At 28.2% G+C, this 24,033-nt stretch overlaps 2 protein-coding genes and 1 long non-coding RNA gene across 5 annotated transcripts in view; 2 read left to right on the top strand and 1 right to left on the bottom strand.

Moving 5' to 3' along the window:
- The window catches only part of stumps (DBB domain-containing protein stumps), an 83,384-nt gene that overhangs the window by 42,817 nt on the left and 16,534 nt on the right, over positions 1–24,033 (top strand). The window lies entirely within an intron of this gene.
- LOC149031854 (uncharacterized) lies at positions 7,601–10,001 on the bottom strand. Its single transcript, XM_089174488.1, has 2 exons — positions 8,068–10,001; positions 7,601–7,723 (listed from the first exon to the last, which is right to left on the bottom strand). Exon 1 carries the CDS (start codon positions 8,507–8,509, stop codon positions 8,069–8,071), a length of 441 nt encoding a protein of 146 aa, XP_089030614.1. The 5' UTR covers positions 8,510–10,001; the 3' UTR covers positions 7,601–7,723; position 8,068.
- LOC149031853 (uncharacterized) lies at positions 19,105–22,961 on the top strand. 2 transcript variants are annotated; one of them, XR_016177272.1, is made up of 2 exons: positions 19,105–20,402; positions 21,567–22,961. It is a non-coding gene; the product is annotated as an uncharacterized LOC149031853 (long non-coding RNA). The 2 variants fall into 2 exon arrangements; XR_016177271.1 differs by lacking the exon at positions 19,105–20,402 and adding an exon at positions 20,425–21,148.

Below are 24,033 nucleotides of genomic sequence, written 5' to 3'. Positions count from 1 at the left end.
GGTGGCGCCACAGGTCACAAAGTTTCAATTTTAAAGGAAGCGCCAAATATTATTAGAGTAGGATTGAGAAATAAACAAGGAACACAAATTTTACATATGACTATTTTGTTATTCACATATTTTTTCATCAAATTAAATGATAAAAAATCAATAAACGTGCTATTTACAGTTAACGAAATAAAATCATTCTAGCTACACGTTTTTTCATAATAATTCTTTAAGGTTATATTTACTACATTATTACATAACTCGGCATACTTCAATTCGTTTACAATTGCTACATTCATACCACATCTCTATTTTCCCCAGCGCCATTCTGGATGGTTTTTGAACTAAGATTTTCAGAAAACTTCCATAAGTATTAAGAAAAATTTGTAAAAAACAAAAAAACAAAATACAGAAAAAATTACTCAATACATGATTGATTATAAAATCGCGAATACAGAAATATGTAGAAAAATGGAAGACCAAGAAAAAAAACTTATATTGATTTTTAAAGTAATAATATGGAGGGTAGAGGTGAGGAGTAACATCTCTGTATATGAAGTGTCCGTCGAAATGTATGCAAAATGGTGGCGCCACAGGTCACAGAGTGTCAATTTTAAAGAAAGCGCCAAATATTATTAGAGTAGGATTGAGATATAAACAAGGAACACAAATTTTACATATGACTATTTTGTTATTCACATATTTTTTCATCAAATTAAATGATAAAAAATCAATAAACGTGCTATTTACAGTTAACGAAATAAAATCATTCTAGTTACACGTTTTTTCATAATAATTCTTTAAGGTTATATTTACTATATTATTACATAACTCGGCATACTTCAATTCGTTTACAATTGCTACATTCATACCACATCTCTATTTTCCCCAGCGCCATTCTGGATGGTTTTTGAACTAAGATTTTCAGAAAACTTCCATAAGTATTAAGAAAAATTTGTAAAAAACAAAAAAACAAAATACAGAAAAAATTACTCAATACATGATTGATTATAAAATCGCGAATACAGAAATATGTAGAAAAATGGAAGACCAAGAAAAAAAAACTTATATTGATTTTTAAAGTAATAATATGGAGGTTAGAGGTGAGGAGTAACATCTCTGTATATGAAAAGTGTCCGTCGAAATGTATGCAAAATGGTGGCGCCACAGGTCACAGAGTGTCAATTTTAAAGAAAGCGCCAAATATTATTAGAGTAGGATTGAGAAATAAACAAGGAACACAAATTTTACATATGACTATTTTGTTATTCACATATTTTTTCATCAAATTAAATGATAAAAAATCAATAAACGTGCTATTTACAGTTAACGAAATAAAATCATTCTAGCTACACGTTTTTTCATAATAATTCTTTAAGGTTATATTTACTACATTATTACATAACTCGGCATACTTCAATTCGTTTACAATTGCTACATTCATACCACATCTCTATTTTCCTCAGCGCCATTCTGGATGGTTTTTGAACTAAGATTTTCAGAAAACTTCCATAAGTATTAAGAAAAATTTGTAAAAAACAAAATACAGAAAAAATTACTCAATACATGATTGATTATAAAATTGCGAATACAAAAATATGTTGAAAAATGGAAGACAAAAAAACAACTCATCAAAGTATAAAATGGAGGAGCGTATGACAGCAAACGTTATTTTGGCAGTAGTAAGTAACTTTAAGAACCCTTCCTTTATGAATTAAGATTGATGTCGTCGGAGCGTCCTTCCGATCCGTCAATCTTCGAATTAACCGACTCGGAAAATTAAATTACTGAATTTATCCTTGATTGGCAATGTCTGTCCTTGCAGTGTGGCTCAATCGAGAAGAAGGCAGAACAATTAAGTTTCTCTCCTTTTTTTCTTTCTCTTTCTCTTTTTCTTATCCTTCGATAAATAAGGAAGAGAATTATGTCCGAATAAAAAAGGTAATCAGAAAATATAAAATAAGGTTTACTAATAAAAATAAAATCAATCTTACGTTTCGTTCTTCTTTCTTTTCTGTTTTTCTTTTTTTATTTTTTATTTTAAATAATTCATAATTAACATTAAATATACCACCATTTTCAGTATACCTATTTCTACTACACTAGTCAAAATGATTGGTGTATACAAAAAAATGCTTTTTGAGTCTTCTAGTCTTTATTTACACTTAAAAAATAACAAAAAATATTTAACAATAATAATTTTAACAAATAAATGGATTTATAGGCATTTTTAACGAACGAAACGCTTAATTATTTACAAAACTCAAATGTTACATGAAGTACAAATTTTGAATTAGAATAGCCTGTGTTTTTTTTTTTATCTATTTCTATTAGATGGACCGGAAAGTAATGGCGCTTTTTAACCACAAAATTCAAACAATTAAATTTTTCAAACAAGTTTTTATTATTAATCAATAATTACGTTAATTAATCATATTATAAACAACCCTTTTCTGTTTCTTTTTCTGTATGAAACTTAAACACACACACAAACACGTCCATACTCACACTGACACAATTTTCACATTTTCGTTTGACATTAAGTATTTTATGTAGTTTTTAAATTTTAATTAACCTGTTAACCAGAGAATTCCTTTTTTAATTACGTTGATTTTTGAAATGAAAACTACTTTAGAATCAGGGTGATTTGAAAATCGTGAAACGGAAGAACGTGAAACGGAAGAACGTGAAATCGATGAAACAAAAATAATTAATTAATTAATTAAATTCAATATATAATTTAATTCCATACATTAATTAATTAATTAATAAAATTCTATATATAAAAATTCAGTGTCACAATATGTTTGTCCACTAATAATTCGGAAACTACTCAACTTAACTTAATAAAATTTATTTTATTTCACACGTGATTTTTTCCAATTTAGCATATAGCTAAATTAATTAATAAATAAATATTTTTAAATAATTAAATTAAATAATAAATAAATAATTAATTAATTAATAAAATTCTATATATAAAAATTCAGTGTCACAATATGTTTGTCCACTAATAATTCCGAAACTACTCAACTTAACTTAATAAAATTTATTTTATTTCACACGTGATTTTTTCCAATTTAGCATATAGCTAAATTAATTAATAAATAAATATTTTTAAATAATTAAATTAAATAATAAATAAATAATTAATTAATTAATAAAATTCTATATATAAAAATTCAGTGTCACAATATGTTTGTCCACTAATAATTCGGAAACTACTCAACTTAACTTAATAAAATTTATTTTATTTCACACGTGATTTTTTCCAACTAAGCACATAGCACAATTCTTATAGCGATTTTTACTTTTATTATTTTTTATTACTAATTTAAAGATTTTTATTTAGAAGTTATCTAGGTTCTGTAAGGTTCTTTCAATAGATGGCGCTGTATTACAATTCAATTATTTCGAAACTTGATTTTCTTTGAAGGTTTCACTTCTACCGTGTGTGATTTGCACACATCTATTTTATGTATTATTTTTTATATATTTATTTATGCTTTAAATAAATGAAAAGACTATGAAATATATATTTTTTCATTTATTTATACATAATGTACAAAGGTTTGTACTTTTAGCTTTAAAGCAATACGTTTAACGTATTTATACGTCCCTCCCGATGAACGGGTTAAATTTAATTGGAATTAAATTAAATTCAATTAATAAATAAACTATCACTAAAATACATTGAAGTTTTTTTTCAATTAATAATAATAATAAAAATAATAATCTTTCAGTTTTTGTAACATTTTAACTAATTATTAGTATACTTCATTATAAAGATTAAGCTTGATACATATACATCTTATCTTAATATATATAAATGACGTGTCACGTTGTTTGTCCGCAATGAACTCCTAAACTACTGAACCGATTTTAATAAAAAAAAAGCACACTGTATGCAGTTTCATCCAACTTGAAAGATAAGACTGTTTATATCTCAATTTATAATCGCAATTGACTTAAAGACGTGTGTATTGGACTGATTGTGAGCCACAGCAACGTGTGGCGGGGCACTCCTAGTATACATATATATTATGTTTATAATTTATAACGAACGTTATAAATAATGAAACGTCGACAATCTCAATGGAAAACGATGTAGATATTAGAATTGAAATACGCGAGACGCGACCGATTGATTATTAATAGCAATTAAAAACAATACACACATCCCTCGGGTTTATTAATTATCTGTTTCTTTAGTTCATTGACCAGAAGAGTATTTACGGTACGAGTTCAACTTACTAATGTAAATTAGTATAATAATAGTAGTAACATAATACATGTTCCTTCAACTCGATCATACTGAAAACGAATCGCGTTTGAACTTTTGCCTATCTTGTAGCATGTTCCAAATTAATTATGTTAGTCTCTCTTGTTGCGGTATATTAATAAACCACAGCTAGCAGCCACGTTTGATGATGCTTTCTTCGTGCGTTTCCGTAACTATCTTCGACGCCTACCTCGTTTCGAAGTTTTATTCTTTTCCCCTTTAAGTATGAGGGTATTACGTACGACAATGCTTATGGGTTGCCTACGTTAAGGTGTCATGTGACAATCAATGTTTAACGTCTTACTTTAGATTCTATATAATCTTTTGTTTTATTTGTTAATTAAACAACATCATAATACATTAATTATACATTAAATATTAAAAATCAATTAAGTCTTTTGTTTTAAATTCAAATGTTTTATTTTACAAATTGTTAATTATAATATTATTATAGTATTATAATTATATCTAGGGATCCTGTAGGAGGGATGCGCCATTCATATTCAGCTCATGTGCCATTGGCTGAAAATTTTGGGGGATTTTTTCGTGTAACCTATTCTATTTTAATATAAATTTTTAATTATCATTAAATCTAGTTCATTTTTGTTTCTGTATTTGATGCAATTCATTATTTCATAATTATTTCAATGTTTGAATCATTCGCGCGCAAAATCGAGTTCCGGTCCCTCAGCAATGTACATGGCGCATCCCTCCTATAGGATCCCTAATTATATCTAGAATATATATATATAATGAAATTTATTAAATAATATAATACATAAAATGTGTATCACACAACTTCGTTATTTAAAAAAAAATAAATTAGATAAATTTAATGTATATACATAGTTAAATATTTTTTTAATTAAATAATATCATCATGCATAAATTAGAAAATTAATTAACAATTCAATAATATAATAATGCATAAAAATAATATTTAAATATTAGAAAATCCATTCAGTCTTTTATTTTAAATTTAAAAGTATTATTTTACAAATTGTTAATTATAATATTATTATTATATATATATATAATGAAATTTATTCAATAATATAGTACATAAAATGTGTATCACACAACTTCGTTATTTAAAAAGAAATTAAATTAGATAAATTTAATGTATATACATAGTTAAATATTTTTTTAATTAAATAATATCATCATGCATAAATTAGAAAATTAATTAACAATTCAATAATATAATAATGCATAAAAATAATATTTAAATATTAGAAAATCCATTCAGTCTTTTATTTTAAATTTAAAAGTATTATTTTACAAATTGTTAATTATAATATTATTATTATTATATATATATATATATATATATATATATATATATATATATAATGAAATTTATTCAATAATATAATACATAAAATGTGTATCACACAACTTCGTTATTTAAAAAGAAAATAAATTAGATAAATTTAATGTATATACATAGTTAAATATTTTTTAATTAAATAATATCATCGTGCATAAATTAGAAAATTAATATTTACATATTAGAAAATAAATGAAGTCTTTTACTAAATCCTAAAAGTATTATCTTCAATCCTTGAATTATATCATTATAGTATTATCATTTCATCTACAATATTTTTTTTTTTTTTATTTAAAATAATGATTCCCTTTCGGGATACATGGGGTGCGTCGACCCGTTTTAATATAATACCTCTTTACAAATATACATTTTTACAAATACACCTATACACAAGTACACCTTTATTAACGTCTTCTTACTACCACATCCTCTTATTTCATCTACAATATAAATATTGAAATTTATTAAATAATATAATACATGAAATGTCTATCAAACAAATTCATTATTTAAAAAAAAAATAAATTTAAAAAAATTTAATATTTATAGTTAAGTAATAAAATGTTCATAAACATATAAAATGATCAAATTTATTACATATATATATATATAAATCATCGTTTACGTCGATGCAATTTGAGTGTTGTTACATTTACAATCATAACGATCGTAACAAGACAAACTAGCGATTTTGCACGAAGCAAGACGCGACTTAAACGGCCATAAATTGTGCAACAATGATCGCGTAGTGTGTAAGAGGAAAATAATAGGATGAGAGCTTGTGAGATTCTCGCGGTTAGGATGAGAGAAGAGAAAATTTATCGGCGAGTTATTTCTCGCACTACGTCGTCTGCTTAGCGGACAATTCCTTCCGACGAGATTTCTCAGAAATCATGGAAATTCTCTCTCTCTCTCTCTCTTTCTCTCATATACCCTATCTCTCTCTTACTCTTTCTCTCTTTCTCTCTTTCTCTCGTTTACTTTAACTCTCATTCTCACACTAGCTGTTACTTGCACTATCGTCATCTTCTCTTTCTCTCTCTGTTTCTCTCTCTTTCTCTCTCTCTCTCTCTCTCTCTCTCTGTCTGTCTGTCTGTCTGTCTGTCTGTCTTTCTCATTCACTTTCTATTCCTCTTTAAATCGCATAAAATTTATAAACACCACATGTCAGCCTAGTCCATCCTCTTTACGCGAGCAACCCGTCGTTGTAATCGACGTAATCGTCGCACGTAACGACCGACGATTTCGTTCTGTCTCCTCTGATTTCCCTGTTATTCACTTTTCACCCTCCCTACCTCCCATCCACCCGTAAAACCACCCCATTCTACCATTTGTCGTTTTAGTGAGCAAGAAAATCACTTACCGTCTCGAAATTCATTTTTCATTGGTATCATCAGTTACAGTATATACTTTGAAAATCATCAAACAAATTAAACATCGATTCGATTATTTTTCCCTGTACGCATTTTAATGCGTGAATCATGTCATTTTAAATACACGCTTGAATAAATTAATTGAATTAATAAAAGAAGAAGAAACAATTATATATGTCATTTGATAGATAAGAACATCTCAAAATGACATTTTGATTTGTAATTAATTAAAACGTATTGGGATCTCTGGCAGAGGCGTGGCTTACTCTAGCGGCAAAAATATGAACTAGAGACTGGATGATGCTGTGCATTACTTGTATAACCTAAATAGAGAACAACGTGTATAACATTATTATTTATATTATTATTATTATAATTTTTTTTTGTAATTAAATATAAATAAAATGAAACTTACATTGCAAGAAATTTAAATTTAAATTTGCTTGCACAAAAGCAAGCAATAAAAATTTTGTTGGAGGTGAAAGTGTATTAAATACTGGACATGTTATTAGGGTTCATTCTGGTTTATACGCCGAAAAAAAAGGCTATTTTCACGATTTTTTTTTAGGCTTTGTAGGATACATATACATATGAAAGTTGTTGGGTATGATAAATACACTCTAGAAGTACAAGAAAAAAATTTTTTTTTATTGTTTTTAACATTTTTTGACATCCAAAATGGCTGACAAAAGTGAACCCTTCAAAAGTAGGTATACTGTTGGCGGGCATCGAAATTTGAGAACGGTTGGTCTAAAACAAAAAAATTAAACGGTTTTAAATTCAGTATGACAATGGCTATCGGGTATGCTAAAACTATCAATTTTTATGAAAACAAAACAAAATGACGGCCATTTTTCGAAAAAAAATCGTTGATTTTTTTCGCACTTTTTTGTAAAAAAAAATAGTAAAAATTAATATTTTGACTTGGTTATAGCATGCGAGATAGCCATTCATGTTTACAGTATGTGGTTAAAATTTCAGAAGGATCGGTTGAGTAGTTTCGAAGATATCATGCCTGCCAACCGAAAAAACGTTTTTCGAGAAAAACGCGTTTAAAGTTTCTTTTAACAAATTTTTAAAAAATCTGACTTTACCTTATTCTGCGATGCCTGCACCATATAGTATGCCTTCTGCTTCTTCAAAATACTCATTTTCTTCCACTCTAGTCTTTTTTCGTTGTGTCCTGGCCTCTATCAAAGATTCTCCGGTCAAACGATTGGCTGAGCGCACACGCGTCTTGTCGAGGTTACTAGCGTAATTGACTGCGATAGGGCCAAGTTTTATCCCCAAAACGTGCATTATTTTCAGTATTGGATCAAAACCTTCGTTGAATATACAAGCTGCCAATTGACAAGCTATTTCAACAATTTTTTTTACCATTAAATAGATGTTTAGGCACCATAGCCCAAACGCATTTGTTGAAGCACTCATTATTATTTTAAATTTGTGGCCACCTAAACATCTTTCAAGTAATTCTGTTTTTGTCAGGTCAATATCAACCTTTTGTTTTTTGCTGCTGTATTCATGCAGAGACATTTCCACTTACACAATCGCAGATGGTTTGTCTCCCCTATCTGTAATATCTCTATGTGTTTGGGTCGCAAAATAATATACTTAGACTGCTCGGATCGTTCTAAAATTTTTGTATGATAATTCTACATATGTCTACTTTCGAAAAATGCAAAAAAAAAATTAATTTTTTCAAAATGATAAACCAGAATGAACCCTTAAGTGTGGACAAGTACCATGTCGTGATTGTAATATTATAAGAATTTTAGCTTTTTGTTTACAAACTTCACATATTAAAGATAATCCACATGAAAAAATAACTGGTGAAATATTAAAAAATGGTCGAACAATTAGAATGTGTTGTTCATGCAAGGCTGGTTTAAGTGGTATTTGTAAACATATTGTTGTTGTTGTCTATCAATTATTTCTTTATCAGCAAATTTGTTTATTCAATAAACAAATTGTTTTTTACTAGGTGGAATTTGAAAAAAAGACCTAATTTTTTCATCACGACAAGCTATGCTTGTACAACCAAATACACAGCAATACACTTTACTTGTATTTGTTCTTTTTGCTGGGAACTCCATAACAAAAAAAACAAACAAAAATTCTTTGCAACAACTTTTTAGTTTAACGATACTAGTTATTTTCAATTCTACTTTTAATAATAAATAAGCAAGTAATAAAATTAAAAATATCAATATTTCCACATGAATATCGTGTAGTTGAAATCAGTTGTCAGTAATTCCCCTTACTGCTCTAGTTCTAAATTTAGCCACCAGATAGCGTATTCAAGTGCTAAAGATCCCAATAAATGTATTTATACTGTATCAAATGAAAATTAATATAGAATTACGTGATTAACTGCAATAGTACGTACAATTTTTCAATAGTAATAATTTCCTTTCAATTAGAAGAAAATCATTGAAGTTTCTTAGAATCTGTCTCGTTCTTTGATTGAAATTTTCCTCATACTTATTAACCCGAGTATTTCTTGAAAACACTTCTTTGATTCCAATAAAGAATGAAAGAAAATTGGGATTACATTGTTCCAAGATCTTAATCGGTAAAAACACGATTTACGAGGAATTTTATCGTCGACATTTTATTACTAGTTAAAATCGAGAAATATTCTCGATATGAGAGCCGTTACTTCGTCAAGTTATTTTGTAATGTGCTTAATCACTATGAGATCATAAATTAACTCTTAACTCTCGTATATGCACCGACAACGAGCATATAATACGAACAATTTTAAAAATAGGAAGAGAATGGGTAGAAAACACTACGACAACGTTCTCGTTCATTTCAAATAATCCGCGACTTAGAAATGTCGTAATTAGTCATATCTAGAAGTGTCGAAAGATTTATATCAGAAATTCGTGGAAAGAGAGAGAGAGAGAGAGTGGTACTCGAGAGTGCGAAGACACTTTCCTGCTGGTAACTACAACTTCAACTAACATTTTATAAAGTATCGCGACACATATAAGCACCAAGTTCTTCAAATTTATTTTCCCCCTGGAATATTCTATAAATTTATAGACTAAATTTATTCGTTTCAATTCGTTATAATATCATACGAAATAATTGCATTCAAAATAGATATGTGTTCTATTATAAAAAAAAAAAAATTAAAAAAATAAATAAAAGAATACGTAAACTAATCAGTATTTTTTATTTATTTCAATATTATATTTTATTATATTATATTTTATATTATTTCAATATTATATTTTATTATATTATTTTTATATTATTTCAATATTATATTTTATTATATATTACATTTTATATATATTATTTCAATATTATATTTTATTATATTATATTTTATATTATTTCAATATTTTATATTTTATTATATTATATTTTATATTATTTAAATATTATATTTTATTATAATATATTTTATATTATTTCAATATTTTATATTTTATTATAATATATTTTTTATTTATTTCAATATTATATTTTATTTCAATATTATATTTTATTATATTATATTTTATATTATTTCAATATTTTATATTTTATTATATTATATTTTATATTATTTAAATATTATATTTTATTATAATATATTTTATATTATTTCAATATTTTATATTTTATTATAATATATTTTTTATTTATTTCAATATTATATTTTATTATAATATATTTTATATTTTATTTCAATATTTTATATTTTATATTTTATTATAATATATTTTTTATTTATTTCAATATTATATTTTATTATAATATATTTTATATTTTATTTCAATATTTTATATTTTATTATATTATATTTAATAGTTTTATAATTGAATGTAGATAATGGTCAATTTAGTATTAACTTAAAAAAATAGAAAAAAATAATTTTTAAATGATAAAAATTAAAAAAAGAAATATTTGTAAATTATAATTTATCGTATAATCAAATGAAGATATAATTGAATGTACAATAGAATTTTAATTGGAAAAATTTCAAGCGACATATTTAACCATTACTTATAATTTGTTATAATCATATCTTACAAAATGAATATAACATCAATAAAATTCAATTAAACGAGTTAGATATTTTTCGAAGAAAATATATAAAATTAAATACTTCGGATCAGGGTAGATTCTGTATAACGGATGAATTATGCAGGTATTATGTTTAAGAGTATAAGAATACAAGCAGCAGCAACAGCAGCATCAAGAAACAACTTCTCGTGAATCTTAAGACGATTATTCTGTCGTCGGTTACTCGACCGACTGACTCACTCTCCACTAATTCTCTAATTGGAGAGGCCCAATTTCTGCGTTAGATGAAGAACGAGGGTCGTAAACGCGTCACAACGGACAGGGCCCTTCTAAGCGGATTACTAGCCAATTGTGTTCTGATTGTCAAATATGTATGTAATACAATTTATGTATTTCCATTGTAAATATTAAATTTAAGGAAGCTTAGAGTTAATCCTCCAAATTTCATTTCTAAATAAATAGGATAATCCTTCCCTAAATTTTATATATAAGGTAAGTCAGGGGAATATGCCACAACTAAGGAAAAAATCAATCTAAAAAAGTACATAAATAAATTTAATGAAACTTAAATACGTGGATTTAATAAACATTGCCTCTATTTATTATATGAACAATAACATTTGTCTAAATATTTATTTATTTAATAATTAATAAGAATCAATTAGTGCGTGTTGAAAGTGACATTTTCCCCACATGTAGGGGTAATATGCCACTTACTCAAAAAAGAACTTCATTTCATATAAATATCACAAATAACTCGTAATTTAATACTTTTACAGTATAACAAATATAATTTCGATTAACTACATTAATAATTATAATAAATAGCTTCAAAAAAACGAGATAACAATAATAAATCTGACAAATTTTATAATTTACATACAGGACAAGTTTCACTTTCACAACAAGTTTTGTGCATCCATTTTTCACATTTGCCACATTGCACCCAATCGCATTTCGGTCCTTTCTTACTATTAAAACTTATGTGGCACACAGGACTCCACTGGCATATATTACCCCAACTCATTTTGTGGCATTTTGCCCCAAATGCACAAAACAAATGTTAAAGTAAAAAAAAAAGAACAAGTCTTACTTGTTATGTTTTAAAATCAGTGCCGTTATGAAATATTATTAATTCTACACAATATACAAAAACTCGTTTTAAGAAAATCGTATAAATATGATAGAAAATAAACATTAAATTTAGAGAAAATTGTAGATTCTCAGCAAATTAATCGAACTGTGCCTAGAAAGCAACTGAAAACTACATCAGTATACTGTAATATTTACTCAGTATGGTCAGCTGTACATAATAAACACCTCAATCTTGCTCCTATCGATATCTTAATATATATAAATAACGTGTCACGTTGTTTGTCCGCAATGGATTCTTAAACTATTGTACCGATTTGAATAAAGTTTTGCACACTGTGTGCAGTTTTATCCAACTTAAAAGATAGGATAGTTTATAATCTCAATTTATAATCGCAATATTATTTGTTTATTAACAAAGAGTCATGATTATTTCTGTTAGTTTGATAAGATTCTAACAGATGGCGGTATAAGGTAATTCGTTGATGTAAAGATGCGTGTTATCGGACTGATTGTGAGCCATAGCACCCCTAGTCTATTTATAATTATAGGAGATATAGCAAGATGGCATATTCCCCCGACTCACCTTATACATATATATTGATGGGTTGCGTCAGAATTGTTTTTGTGATGACTTCAAAAAAAATAAAATAAATTTACTAAAAAATAAAAAAAAGTATAGAACTAAAACAAGTTTGTATTACTAATAGTGCATAGTACTTTGGAATTCTCGAAGACTCCTACGGAAATTGTGGGAAACTCCTGGGGATCATTGGGAAAAATGTGGGGAATCTTATGGGGATTGGTCAGTGTAGCGGTTGGGGAAGAATTATTGAAAAGGTGAGGGTATTGTCAATGTTCGAGGTGGGAGTATTTAGTAAAAAGGGGGAGGGTAAGGGGACAGCATTTAATAAGAGTATTTTGATAGAAAAGAACTATTATCTCTTAAAATTTCAAATATTTCTATTTATCCTTTTTATTACATAAAAAAGAAACTTTAAATTGATAGATATTAGTAAGTAACAAATTTCTAAATAAATAATATGAAATATTATTAAATTAATAACTTACAATTATTAATATGTAAAAAAATAAAATAATAAATAATTAATATCTATGATTTTTGTTTTGTTTTATGCAATATCAGTTGAATAAATTCGTTGATTCATTTTTTCAGACAAAACCTGTGTATCAATCGTTTAATATACTCTTATCTTTAAAAAGGTTGTCATCGTCATTGTAACGGGGTAAAGAATAAATTCGTTTTTTCGAACGTAGCAACGGAAGTGGAGAAGCGATAAGCGGCGCCCTTTAAAACCGACTCCTCGGAATTTCGATTCCATCGTGAATGGACTCCCTGTTGCACGTTTCTCCTTAGAGAAAGTCACTACTACGTTATGGGCCGGCCCTTCGTGCCTACATAAGCGCATTTGAATGGGGAATCTTCGAAGGTCACTAAAGAAGTGTTTTTTTTATTGAATAAAAGGACGACAAGAGAGAGAGAGTGAGAGAGAGAGAGAGAACAGAGTAGTTTCCTCTCTTCTTTCTTTTACACAAAACAACAAAATTACGATGATTACGAAAAAAAAAAGAATATTTACAAATAAATATCTGTACTTTTAACATTAGATTCTAATCATTTGCTTATTTTTTATTTCTTTTTTTATTTATGTAATTGATACGTTCGAACTTAGTTTTACGTATTAACATAACATTTTAGTTAAGATAGAATAGTTTGTTCTGATGATTACAAAATAAAATATTGCTTGTCGGAACATTTGTTCAGGAATCTTATAATTCGACACATCCTTATCTTCAAGATAAGGAAAGAAAGTCAGATGTGTTCATCCACATATCTAGGTTGAATAATTGGATCAATAAACATTATCTTCCAACCATAATTTTAAATATAAATGTGGATACATATATATAATTATTATTATTATTATTATTATTATTATTATTATTATTAAATTATTAATTAAATTAACTCTGTGTGTGTGGGGGGAGGGGATATATATTATATAGTAACACATTTATATTATATATATTATTATATTATACAATCAGTCCGATACACACGTACCTTATACCGCCATCTGTTAGAATCTTATCAAACTAACAGAGATAATCATGACTCTTTGTTAATAAATAAATAATATTTCGATTATAAATTGAGATATAAACAATCCTATCTTTCAAGTTGAATGAAACTGCACACAGTGTGCAAAATTTGATTAAAATCGGTTCAGTAGTTTAGGAGTCCATTGCGGACAAACAACATGACACGTAATTTATATACATTCAGATATTTATTTATTATTATTATTATATAATATAAAAATAATAATGAATTTTATATATGTTATTACAGAAAAAATTTGATTTGATCAATAAATATTAACAATAATATTTTTCCTTCAAAAATACAACAATAATATAAAAAAAAAAAAAAAACTTTGAAACCTTGTTCAACAACTTAATCAATTTCGATCAAATATTCGATATAGATATGAGAAATATCTAAATAAAATGTAATATATATATATATATATATATAGATATTTACCTACCCGCATCATCGTTACATTTTTTATTTCACAACAAAGAGAACGATTTTTCTGGTAGACAGGATTTCTTTTCCTAGCTTCGAATATTTTAGAAATCACAAAAAAAAAGAAGATAAGATAAAAAAAAAAATGTAAATAAATATAAGATCTAGATAGATATATCATAGTTACGAAAAAAAAAAAAAAAATATATATATATATATATATGTTTATCTCTAAACCATAAAACGTATAAAACTTAACGGTATCTATTTCTTTTATTGTTTTTTTTTTTCTTCTTCATTTTCCTAAACAATATCATAGGGAATTTCAGTGAACCCACGTGGTTTTGAAATTACTACCGACAAAATACTATAGACAATAAGTAAGAAAAAGAGAGAAAGAGAGAAAGAAAGAAAGAGAGAAAGAAAGAAAGAAAGAGAGAGAGAGAGAGAGAAAATAAGAATGATATAGACGAGAGATATAGAAAGAAAGAAAGAGATGGAGTGTAGATGCGCACGAGAAGCGCATGCGCATTACCCATCCCTCTTTTGAACGCGTCCTGTTGGACACCCTCTCATAAGAAACATTCAGTAACGTGGCGCGTCACGCCCGAGGCTGACTTTACCCTTGATTTTTCTCATCTTTTTTTAAGTTTTTATCTAAAAAAAAAAAAACCCCAACGTTTTTCCGTGTATTATTTATTTCTATTGCTAGTTTATTTTCTCTCTCCCTCTTTCTCTCTTTCTCTCTCTCTGTCTCTCTCTCACTCTTTATTCTCTTGTTCTCTATTCTTCTCTTTCTTTCTTTCTTTCTTTCTTTCTCTCTCTCTCTCTCTCTCTCTCTCTCTGGAGAAAATAAAAAAGGAATGTGTGTCATCATCTGTGACGAATAAAACAAAAGGAACTTTTTTTTTATACGACTTTGCATAGAAATGTCGTCGTTTACATGTGAAAGAAAGAAAAGCGACGATTTGGATCATCAAGTTTGGGATAAGGATCGCGAGATGAGAATCAAGGAAGAAAATCAATTCGTTAAACGGAGCATCGAATATTTTGGTAAAGTGTTTGTTGATTTATTTTCTTTTTTTCTTTTTTATTTTTTTTTATTCACTTATTAATTTTATATACAAATTTTTATTTTACAACTGCATATTAATTAACGTATCATTATTTCTAATTTATAACTTTAACACTAGATTTACGAATTGAGCCAATTTGAATCATTGAACATTTGATTATTTTTTATATTTATAAAATTTAAATACTATTTTTTTAAAACTTATATTGGCTTTTAGTTACGTAATGAAATATACGTAAATATTAGTTCAATTCCTTTACTCAACCCTACATTCAAACAATGTTATTACGTCATTAAAAAATAATGAACAAAACATCCGTAAATCTAGTGTTAATACTATCCGAAAATTCTATGTCGTATATTTTATTAATAATAATTAATCAAACTACTTATATATGTGCCCATAATTATGAAAGTGGTCTAACACAGTCAAAATTAAAAAAAAAAAAAATGAGTTTAATAAATTCAATGTATTAGGTCGAGTCATAAGTAACTTCCGATGCGGTTATGTAGAATCTATTTTTCGTATTTACCTATTATAAGTCACCGAAACAAACGGATTTTCGAAATCAATCTATAGATGAGGATTCAGTTAATCTTCAGTTAACTTTTTTTATACAGTCAATGTTACATTTAACCATTTTTCTTAACCACTGAAATGGATAGTAAAGATCACACGAGTTAGAAGTGAAATCTTGAAAAAACTAAGTTTCGAGAGAATCAGACGAATACAAAATATCTGCTGTAGGATAATTGTATTCTCTTCTTATTTAGTATCGCGGCTGTTTCATCGCCTCCCACCGCTCCGTTACATAGCCGCCTACCGCTCCGTTACATTTTTTCAAATCATTCTAAAGAAGTTTTCACTTCAAAAAAAAGAAACAAAGAAACATGTGTGCAGATCATACGTATTAGAAGTGAAATCTTCAAAAAACTAAGTATCGAGAGAATGAGACGAATAGAAAATAAAAATATCTGTTGTAGGATAATTGTATTCTCTTCTTATTTAGTTTCGCGACCGTTTCATTGCCGCCTACCGCTCCGTTACATAGCCGCCTACCACTCCGTTACATTTTTTCAAATCACACCCATTCTAAAGAAGTTTTCACTTCAAAAAAAAGGAAACAAAGAAACATGTGTGCAGATCATACGTATTAGAAATGAAATCTTCAAAAAACTAAGTTTCGAGAAAATGAAACGAATACAAAATATCTGCTGTAGGATAATTGTATTCTCTTCTTATTTATTGTCGCGACCGTTTCATTGCCGCCTACCGCTCCGTTACATAGCCGCCTACCGCTCCGTTACATTTTTTCAAATCATTCTAAAGAAGTTTTCACTTCAAAAAAAAGAAACAAAGAAACATGTGTGCAGATCATACGTATTAGAAGTGAAATCTTGAAAAAACTAAGTTTCGAGAAAATGAAACGAATACAAAATATCTGCTGTAGGATAATTGTATTCTCTTCTTATTTAGTGTTGCGACCGTTTCATTGCCGCCTACCGCTCCGTTACATAGCCGCCTACCACTCCGTTACATTTTTTCAAATCACACCCATTCTAAAGAAGTTTTCACTTCAAAAAGTGCATATTCAACATGTAATGCTTTAGAAATTGAAACAAGATAATAGCACTAAGGTGGCAACTGAAACAATATGCAGCGTATATAGTGCAGGACTGATAACTGATAGGGCAGTCAGACATTGGTTTGTAAAATTCCGTTCTGTAAATACGATCTTAAAAGATGAACCGAATGCAGGACGTATTTCTGACTTTGACGAACCTTTCAAAGGTAATATTGGAACAAAATTCACTAGATACGTTGAACAATTGCAAAAAGTGCAAAAAGAAAACTCCATGAAAGGTATCTTGCACTTATCAGTCGCAGAAACGCCATTCTTTGTCTCATTAAAAAAACGGAAGTTATTTATGACTCGACCTAATAATTTGAAAAAGTTAGATAATGTTTGTTTCTTTTTTAATATTACATAGAATTCATATAATGTTCAAATAGAAATCTTTAATCTTTTCGCTACTACGGACCACTATAGTGGCCCTCCATAAAATATCGCGTATTTTACATACGACGAACATATACAGTTATAACACGTCAAATATCCCACACTGGACATGTAATTTTAGTGTTTTGTTTCTTTTGATTAAAAATCGTTAATATCAACAACAAAATTACTTAAAAATAAATTGCAATTTCGATGATGCTGCATGTATTAGCAGCCCGTACAATAGAAGTAGCAACGCGGAAAATATGCCCATAGCGAAAAGGTTAAATATCTCGAAACAAGAGGAGAGATACATGACTTAGACCACTTCCATAATTTTATGGGCACGTATATCGATGATATTTCTTGTTCATATATACATATTCAAAAAATATAATTATAAATAAATAAAATAAGAATATAATATATCTTTATATATACAACAAAATACATTTGTTAAATTAATACGAGAAACAAAGATAGCTCGTAAAAAAAAAAAAAGAGAAAAAAGAAAAATCAATTGGAGAAACTCAGCATTGTATACTACTACGTGAGTATCAATGATAATCAATCGGAAGTGAAAGAAAATGTACGTATGAAAACATGCAATAACTAAATGCGTTTATTTAACGTCAATGCAAACGAGAATGTCGGGATTGGCAATCGGTAGAAGTCAATCAAACGAGTAGCACAAGCGCCATAGCATATATACATATATATACATATATATGTATATATTTTGTTTATATATACATACATATATTCGAACGAGTCGTCCTTCGCGAATTCCATGCGAAAGATATTTCTGTGCATGCAATGAGAGAAAGAGGGAAAGATAAAGAAAGAAAGAAAGAAAGGGAAGGAGGGGTTGGGGAGGGAAGGGGGTGGGATGAAGAGGAGGAGGAGGAGGAGGAGGAGAAGAAGAAGAGGAAGGCAGCTTATTATCCTGATGTTCCCAATGCAGGATATGCAGTATGCTAAGTGGATGCAAACATTCACCGACTATGCGCAGGAATACAAATGGAATCCAGGTGCCACCGTGTTTGTGCGTCTACTCCCTTCTCCTTTCAACTCTCCTCTTCTTCATCCATTCTATCCTCCATTGCACTATTCCTCCTCTCTCTTTCCTCCTCTCTTAGGAGTCCTCTATTCCCCTCCTCCTTCTTCTTCTGCTGCTTCTTCTTCTTCTCTGACACAAGTCCAGACCCCTTTTACCATTTACATATCTTTTCTTATCCCTCTTGTCTTTTACCTACCTAAGCTACTAGATTACGTTATATAAGCGGCGCCACACAGCATATTTTTTTTATTTTTATTTTTTTTTTATTTTTTTTCTTCTTCACCTCTTCTACCTATCTTTTCTTATCGTATATTTTACGCTGGAAAATGTAAATTTTTGTTAGTATACGTATCTTGGAATATATGAATAGGAAAAAAAGAGCAGAAGAAGAAGAAGAAGAAGAAGAAGCAGCGGGAGTCTTTCTACGTGTCAGTTAACCATTAAAGTGTGTTTCACTATGTATTAGGTTTATTCCACCAGACTTCCGTATTTCTGAAAAGACCGGACGAAGTTTATTTCTCTCGTTTTAACGTACCAATCCTAAGGGGTTAGACATGATTTGTTACAGATCGTTAACAAACGTTTCCGTTTTTCAAAAGTCTTAACCAAATAGCTCACTTTAGGTCTCTCTCTCTCTCTCTCTCTCTCTCTCTGTGTGTGTGTCTTGGTTTTTAAGTCAAATTTATATATATCTAAACAATTAGTCACGTTTTACTAATATCATTCTTCTTGTATATTTGATATAATTACAAATGGTACAAGAAAAAAAAAATCATCCAAATATCTAACCGAAATAAACCAGGTTTTTCTTTTATTTTGTTTTTAACTAAAGGGAACATTTTGTTTTATAAACAATTAGTCACACGTTGAAATTTTGCACATCAACGTTATGATGATAACCACGTTTAAATTTGTATTGTTATTTAAAATAATGATTATTGTACACATTGTTGCATTAGAAATCATCATCTTCTCATCATTTAAACGGATTAATTTCATAAATAAATACAATGCCATTTCGTGTGTTGTATTAGCTTTTCGGGTCATCCGTTTAATATTTTAGTAGCATGTTCAATAATTATGGACATGGCCTAATCCGTAACACGATGAAGGAACAATGGCATGAAAATGGTGTCTCTCTCTCTCCCTCTCTCTCTTTTTCTGTTAGCCGAAGGTAGGGGTTATATCACGAATTAAACGACGAGAGGAGAGTTTTACCGATTGGTTATGGGTAGTAACCAACGAACCAACGTTTCCAACAGTCGTCTCTCGACAATGGAAGAATTTCATTCCATGAATAGATACAATCAGTTTTTTCTTATCTTTTATAAACAATATTAAATATTAAATAACATTTGTAATCTTTGATCATTGAATATAAAAAATAACGTCAAAAAGGTTTTGTATAAAAAAAAAAAAAACGAAGTGTCGTGGAGGAGTGGGGAGGGGAAGAGGAAAGGGGGAAGAGGGAAGGGAGATTTAAAAAAAAAAAAAGTTCTCAAGTTATGAACAAAGGATTTTTTAAATTGACAAAACATTTGTAACTAACATGGCTGCAACTTGTGAGACACCTCGTGCTAGAAGAAAGAACAGACCTAATTTTTTGGATCTTTCTGGTATTAAACGTGAGTCTTTTAAAAACAAAAAATACATAATTTTTAAGAAATTAAATAATATGAAAAATATATATATATATAGTATAATTTGTTTAAAAAAGAACGTTAATTTTTGTTCTGGCGTTTTTTTTTTTTCAAGACAAAGTAACATCATTCTTATCCATAATAGATAAAGAAAGAAAGAAAGAAAAAAAAGCTAATAAATTTCTACCAATAGAAGAAACGTTCGGCATTACATTTCATTGTCAAAGACAACTCCGTGTACGTCATTGGTCTATTGTATCGTCAAACTATTATCGTAGTACTTCCTGTCGACACGCGAACGATCGCATAACGGCTCGATCGTTTAATCGTTCGCGACTATTAATCCAAGTTTAGACCGGAAATACCAAAAGCGGAAGACACGAGCATCACGTTTGACTATGGTGGGGGATAAATTTACAGTTGATCGACCATTTCCATTATGATACTTATCATCTTATTATATTCTTCGATTTATAATATTATTTAATAATAATAGCAAGATTTTATTTTAATTATATTACTAATCTTTTTACTTTGAATTCAATTCTATGAACATTTTTACAGTGATAAGTAAAAAAAGATGAAGAATACACTTTAAATATAAATGAAAATAATCTTCATAAGTATTTTGTATTTGTTATAAAATAACTCGGTTTTTGTGATAAAATTTTTCCAGTGCAAAAAAAAAAATAAAAGAGAAGAAATTTTGAAACAACAGCAAAGGTCAAAAGGTAACTCAATCGAACTTATCACGTTAAAAAAAAAATAATAATAATGTTAAATTCGAAGTCTTTTATCTAAACGAAACTCTAATGTTTCCCGTCGTTCTTATTAATCATCTATAATAACATAATAAACGACGCCATTACTTTTCCATAAGCACGGATACTTCTGACAAGGAGTCTTTTATACAACAGATATTGATATCTTCCTAGCAACGATACTTGGAAATTCTTCTAACAAGACTCGAATATAACAAATGTTATTTTCTCGTCATTTAATCATCTGAGAAAAAGAAAACGAAAAAAAAAAGAATAATTCACTATTATGAAAAAAAAACAAAAAAAAAAAAACAAGGAAAAAATAAATGACAAATCGTTTGAAACGAATTCTCTCACGTCGAATAATAATATCCTGTTCCTCTTGCAGTGAGTAAAGATGGTGGAGATAAAGTCGAGTAATGGTGGGGTGTTTCTTCGTTTTCGACCAAAGTAAAGTACGAAATAAGATTACGAAGAAGAAGAAGAAGAAAAAGATCGAGATAAAAAGAAAATCTCTCTTTGGGATCTCGAAGTATTCGCAGTAACAACAAAAAAAAAAGAAGAATAAAAAAATTAAACAAAAAAAAAAACAAGAATGGTGTTTGCATTAGATCAGGGATTCCCAAAGTGGCGCCACTGCCCCCTGGTGGGTGCTACAGCAATTCAGGGGGGCTGTAATGGCCACAGGTGCCAATAAATACCCTAGTAGCACAAAATATTGAAAAATATTGAATATATGTGTATTTAATATTTAAAAAAATAGTATGTGAAAGACATATGATAGTGTATATATATATATAATATTATGAATTAATATTATATATTTTAATATAATATATATTATATTTATATATCTTAATATATATAAATTACATGTCACGTTGTTTGTTCGCAATGGACTCCTAAACTATTGAACCGATTTTAATCAAATTTTGCACACTGTGTGCAATTTTATCCAACTTGAAAGATAGGATAGTTTATAATCTCAATTTATAATCGCAATATTATTTGTTTATTAATAAAGAGTCATGATTATGTCTGTTAGTTCGATAAGATTCTAACAGATGGCGGTATAAGGTAATTCGTTATTATAATTAAATACACATGTATTCAATATTTTTCAATATTTTGTGCTACTAGGGTAGTTTCATCATTTCAAAGTTCAATGTTTCTAATTTACACCTTTCTTTTACTATATTTTACGAAAAAGATAGAAACATTAATACATATATATATTTCCTATTTAATTGGTATTAAAATTGAAACAAAATTAATTTCCAGAGGGCGCAGTAGTAAGTAATATTTTTTCTGGAAAGGGGGTAAGGTAGGAGAAAAAACTTTGGGAACCACAGCATTAGATTATTTGTTCGAGACATAAGATATAGAGGATGGATATACTTACGAGAGAGAGATAGAGAGAGTGTCGCATGAAACACGTAACAGCAAAAATAATTGTAAAGAAAAAAAAATACTTTATATGAAAAGTCGTTAGTAAAATTTACGAGAGTCAGAGTAAAGGAAGAGAAAAGTAGATGCACCACACGACAGTGTAGTGTCGTTGGTTTCTTATTCTCAAAGCTCACTTTCCAGATATTCCATCTTGATAGTTAGAGAGTGGTGGTGGTATCTTTTCGAGCTTTTATATCCAAGATATCCAGCAAGCCGTTTGAAAATACGAAGTTGACGAACTCTCTCTCTAGCTCGGGTGAAAGCCAAAAATAACCGGAGCGAAACAAACCGTGATTTTCTTCCTGCTAACCCACACCCTACGTGTAACGTTTCGTCAGGACGACGGATAAATAAACCTGTCGTCGGGAATAGACGAAGGAAATAAAAAAAAAAAAAAAAAAGAGGAAAAGGGAAAAGGAAAGTTAACAAACAAACAAACAAACAAAAAAGAAATACAAGAAAGGGTTTACACAATTTATCCTATTAACAGTTTGTTTCTAACTTTTTTAACTATCGAACATCTAAACTTACAAATGTTTTTCATATGATTTTTCAAGATAAACTTAAATTCTTATATTTATACTAGGGGTGCCCCGCCACGCGTTGCTGTGGCTCACAATTAGTCCGATTGTGATACACACGTCTTTAAGTCAACGAATTATCTTATACCGCCATCTGTTAGAATCTTATCTTATAAACAAATAATATTGTTAATATATTATATAAATTGAGATTATAAACTATCCTATCTTTCAAGTTGAATGAAACTGCACACAGTGTGCAAAATTTGATTAAAATCGGTTCAATAGTTTAGGAGTCCATTGCGGACAAACAACGTGACACGTAATTTATGTATATATATTAAGATTTGGAAATATGATTGAAATATATTATTCATCGAGTTAATTGCAATTACAATATATATATATATATATATATAAATATTAAAAGTGCATAAAATGAATAAAAAATAAAATACAGCGTGTGTGTCACTTAAAATTTTACACCGTTTTAATATACTTAATTTTTGTAATGAAATAAATTAAATTTAGATGAATTAAATGAAATGTAGTAATTAATTTTATAAATAAGTATATTAATATATTTTTATTACATATTTAATATATTTTACTTGAAAATATTATTTATAACGAAAATAATGTATTGACATTAAAATCTCAGTATAACTGTAAATTTAACAATTATGTTTTTAATATACTACGAATATTAACAATTTGATGTAACAACTCATTGTCAGAGTTTATCACTGGTCAAGAACGTTAGAACAAATGTGTTTTAATTTAAATGATTTCAAATATTAGTAAAATACATTAGAGTTATTAGACATACAGTATTTTAATTAATTATTAATTAATTAATTTAAAAAAAAATGTATATTATATTCT

This window comes from Polistes dominula, unplaced genomic scaffold, assembly GCF_049000335.1.
Source record: "Polistes dominula isolate Pdom_NZ unplaced genomic scaffold, Pdom_raw_medaka contig_68, whole genome shotgun sequence".
Taxonomy (NCBI): Eukaryota; Metazoa; Arthropoda; class Insecta; order Hymenoptera; family Vespidae; genus Polistes; species Polistes dominula.
The sequence above is the reverse complement of the archived record's forward strand: the minus strand, read 5'-3'. Positions and strand labels throughout refer to the sequence as shown.

Bases quoted from the DNA above. Each gene is read 5' to 3' on its own strand.
- LOC149031854 (XM_089174488.1), bottom strand. From the start codon at position 8,509: ATGTCTCTGCATGAATACAGCAGCAAAAAACAAAAGGTTGATATTGAC.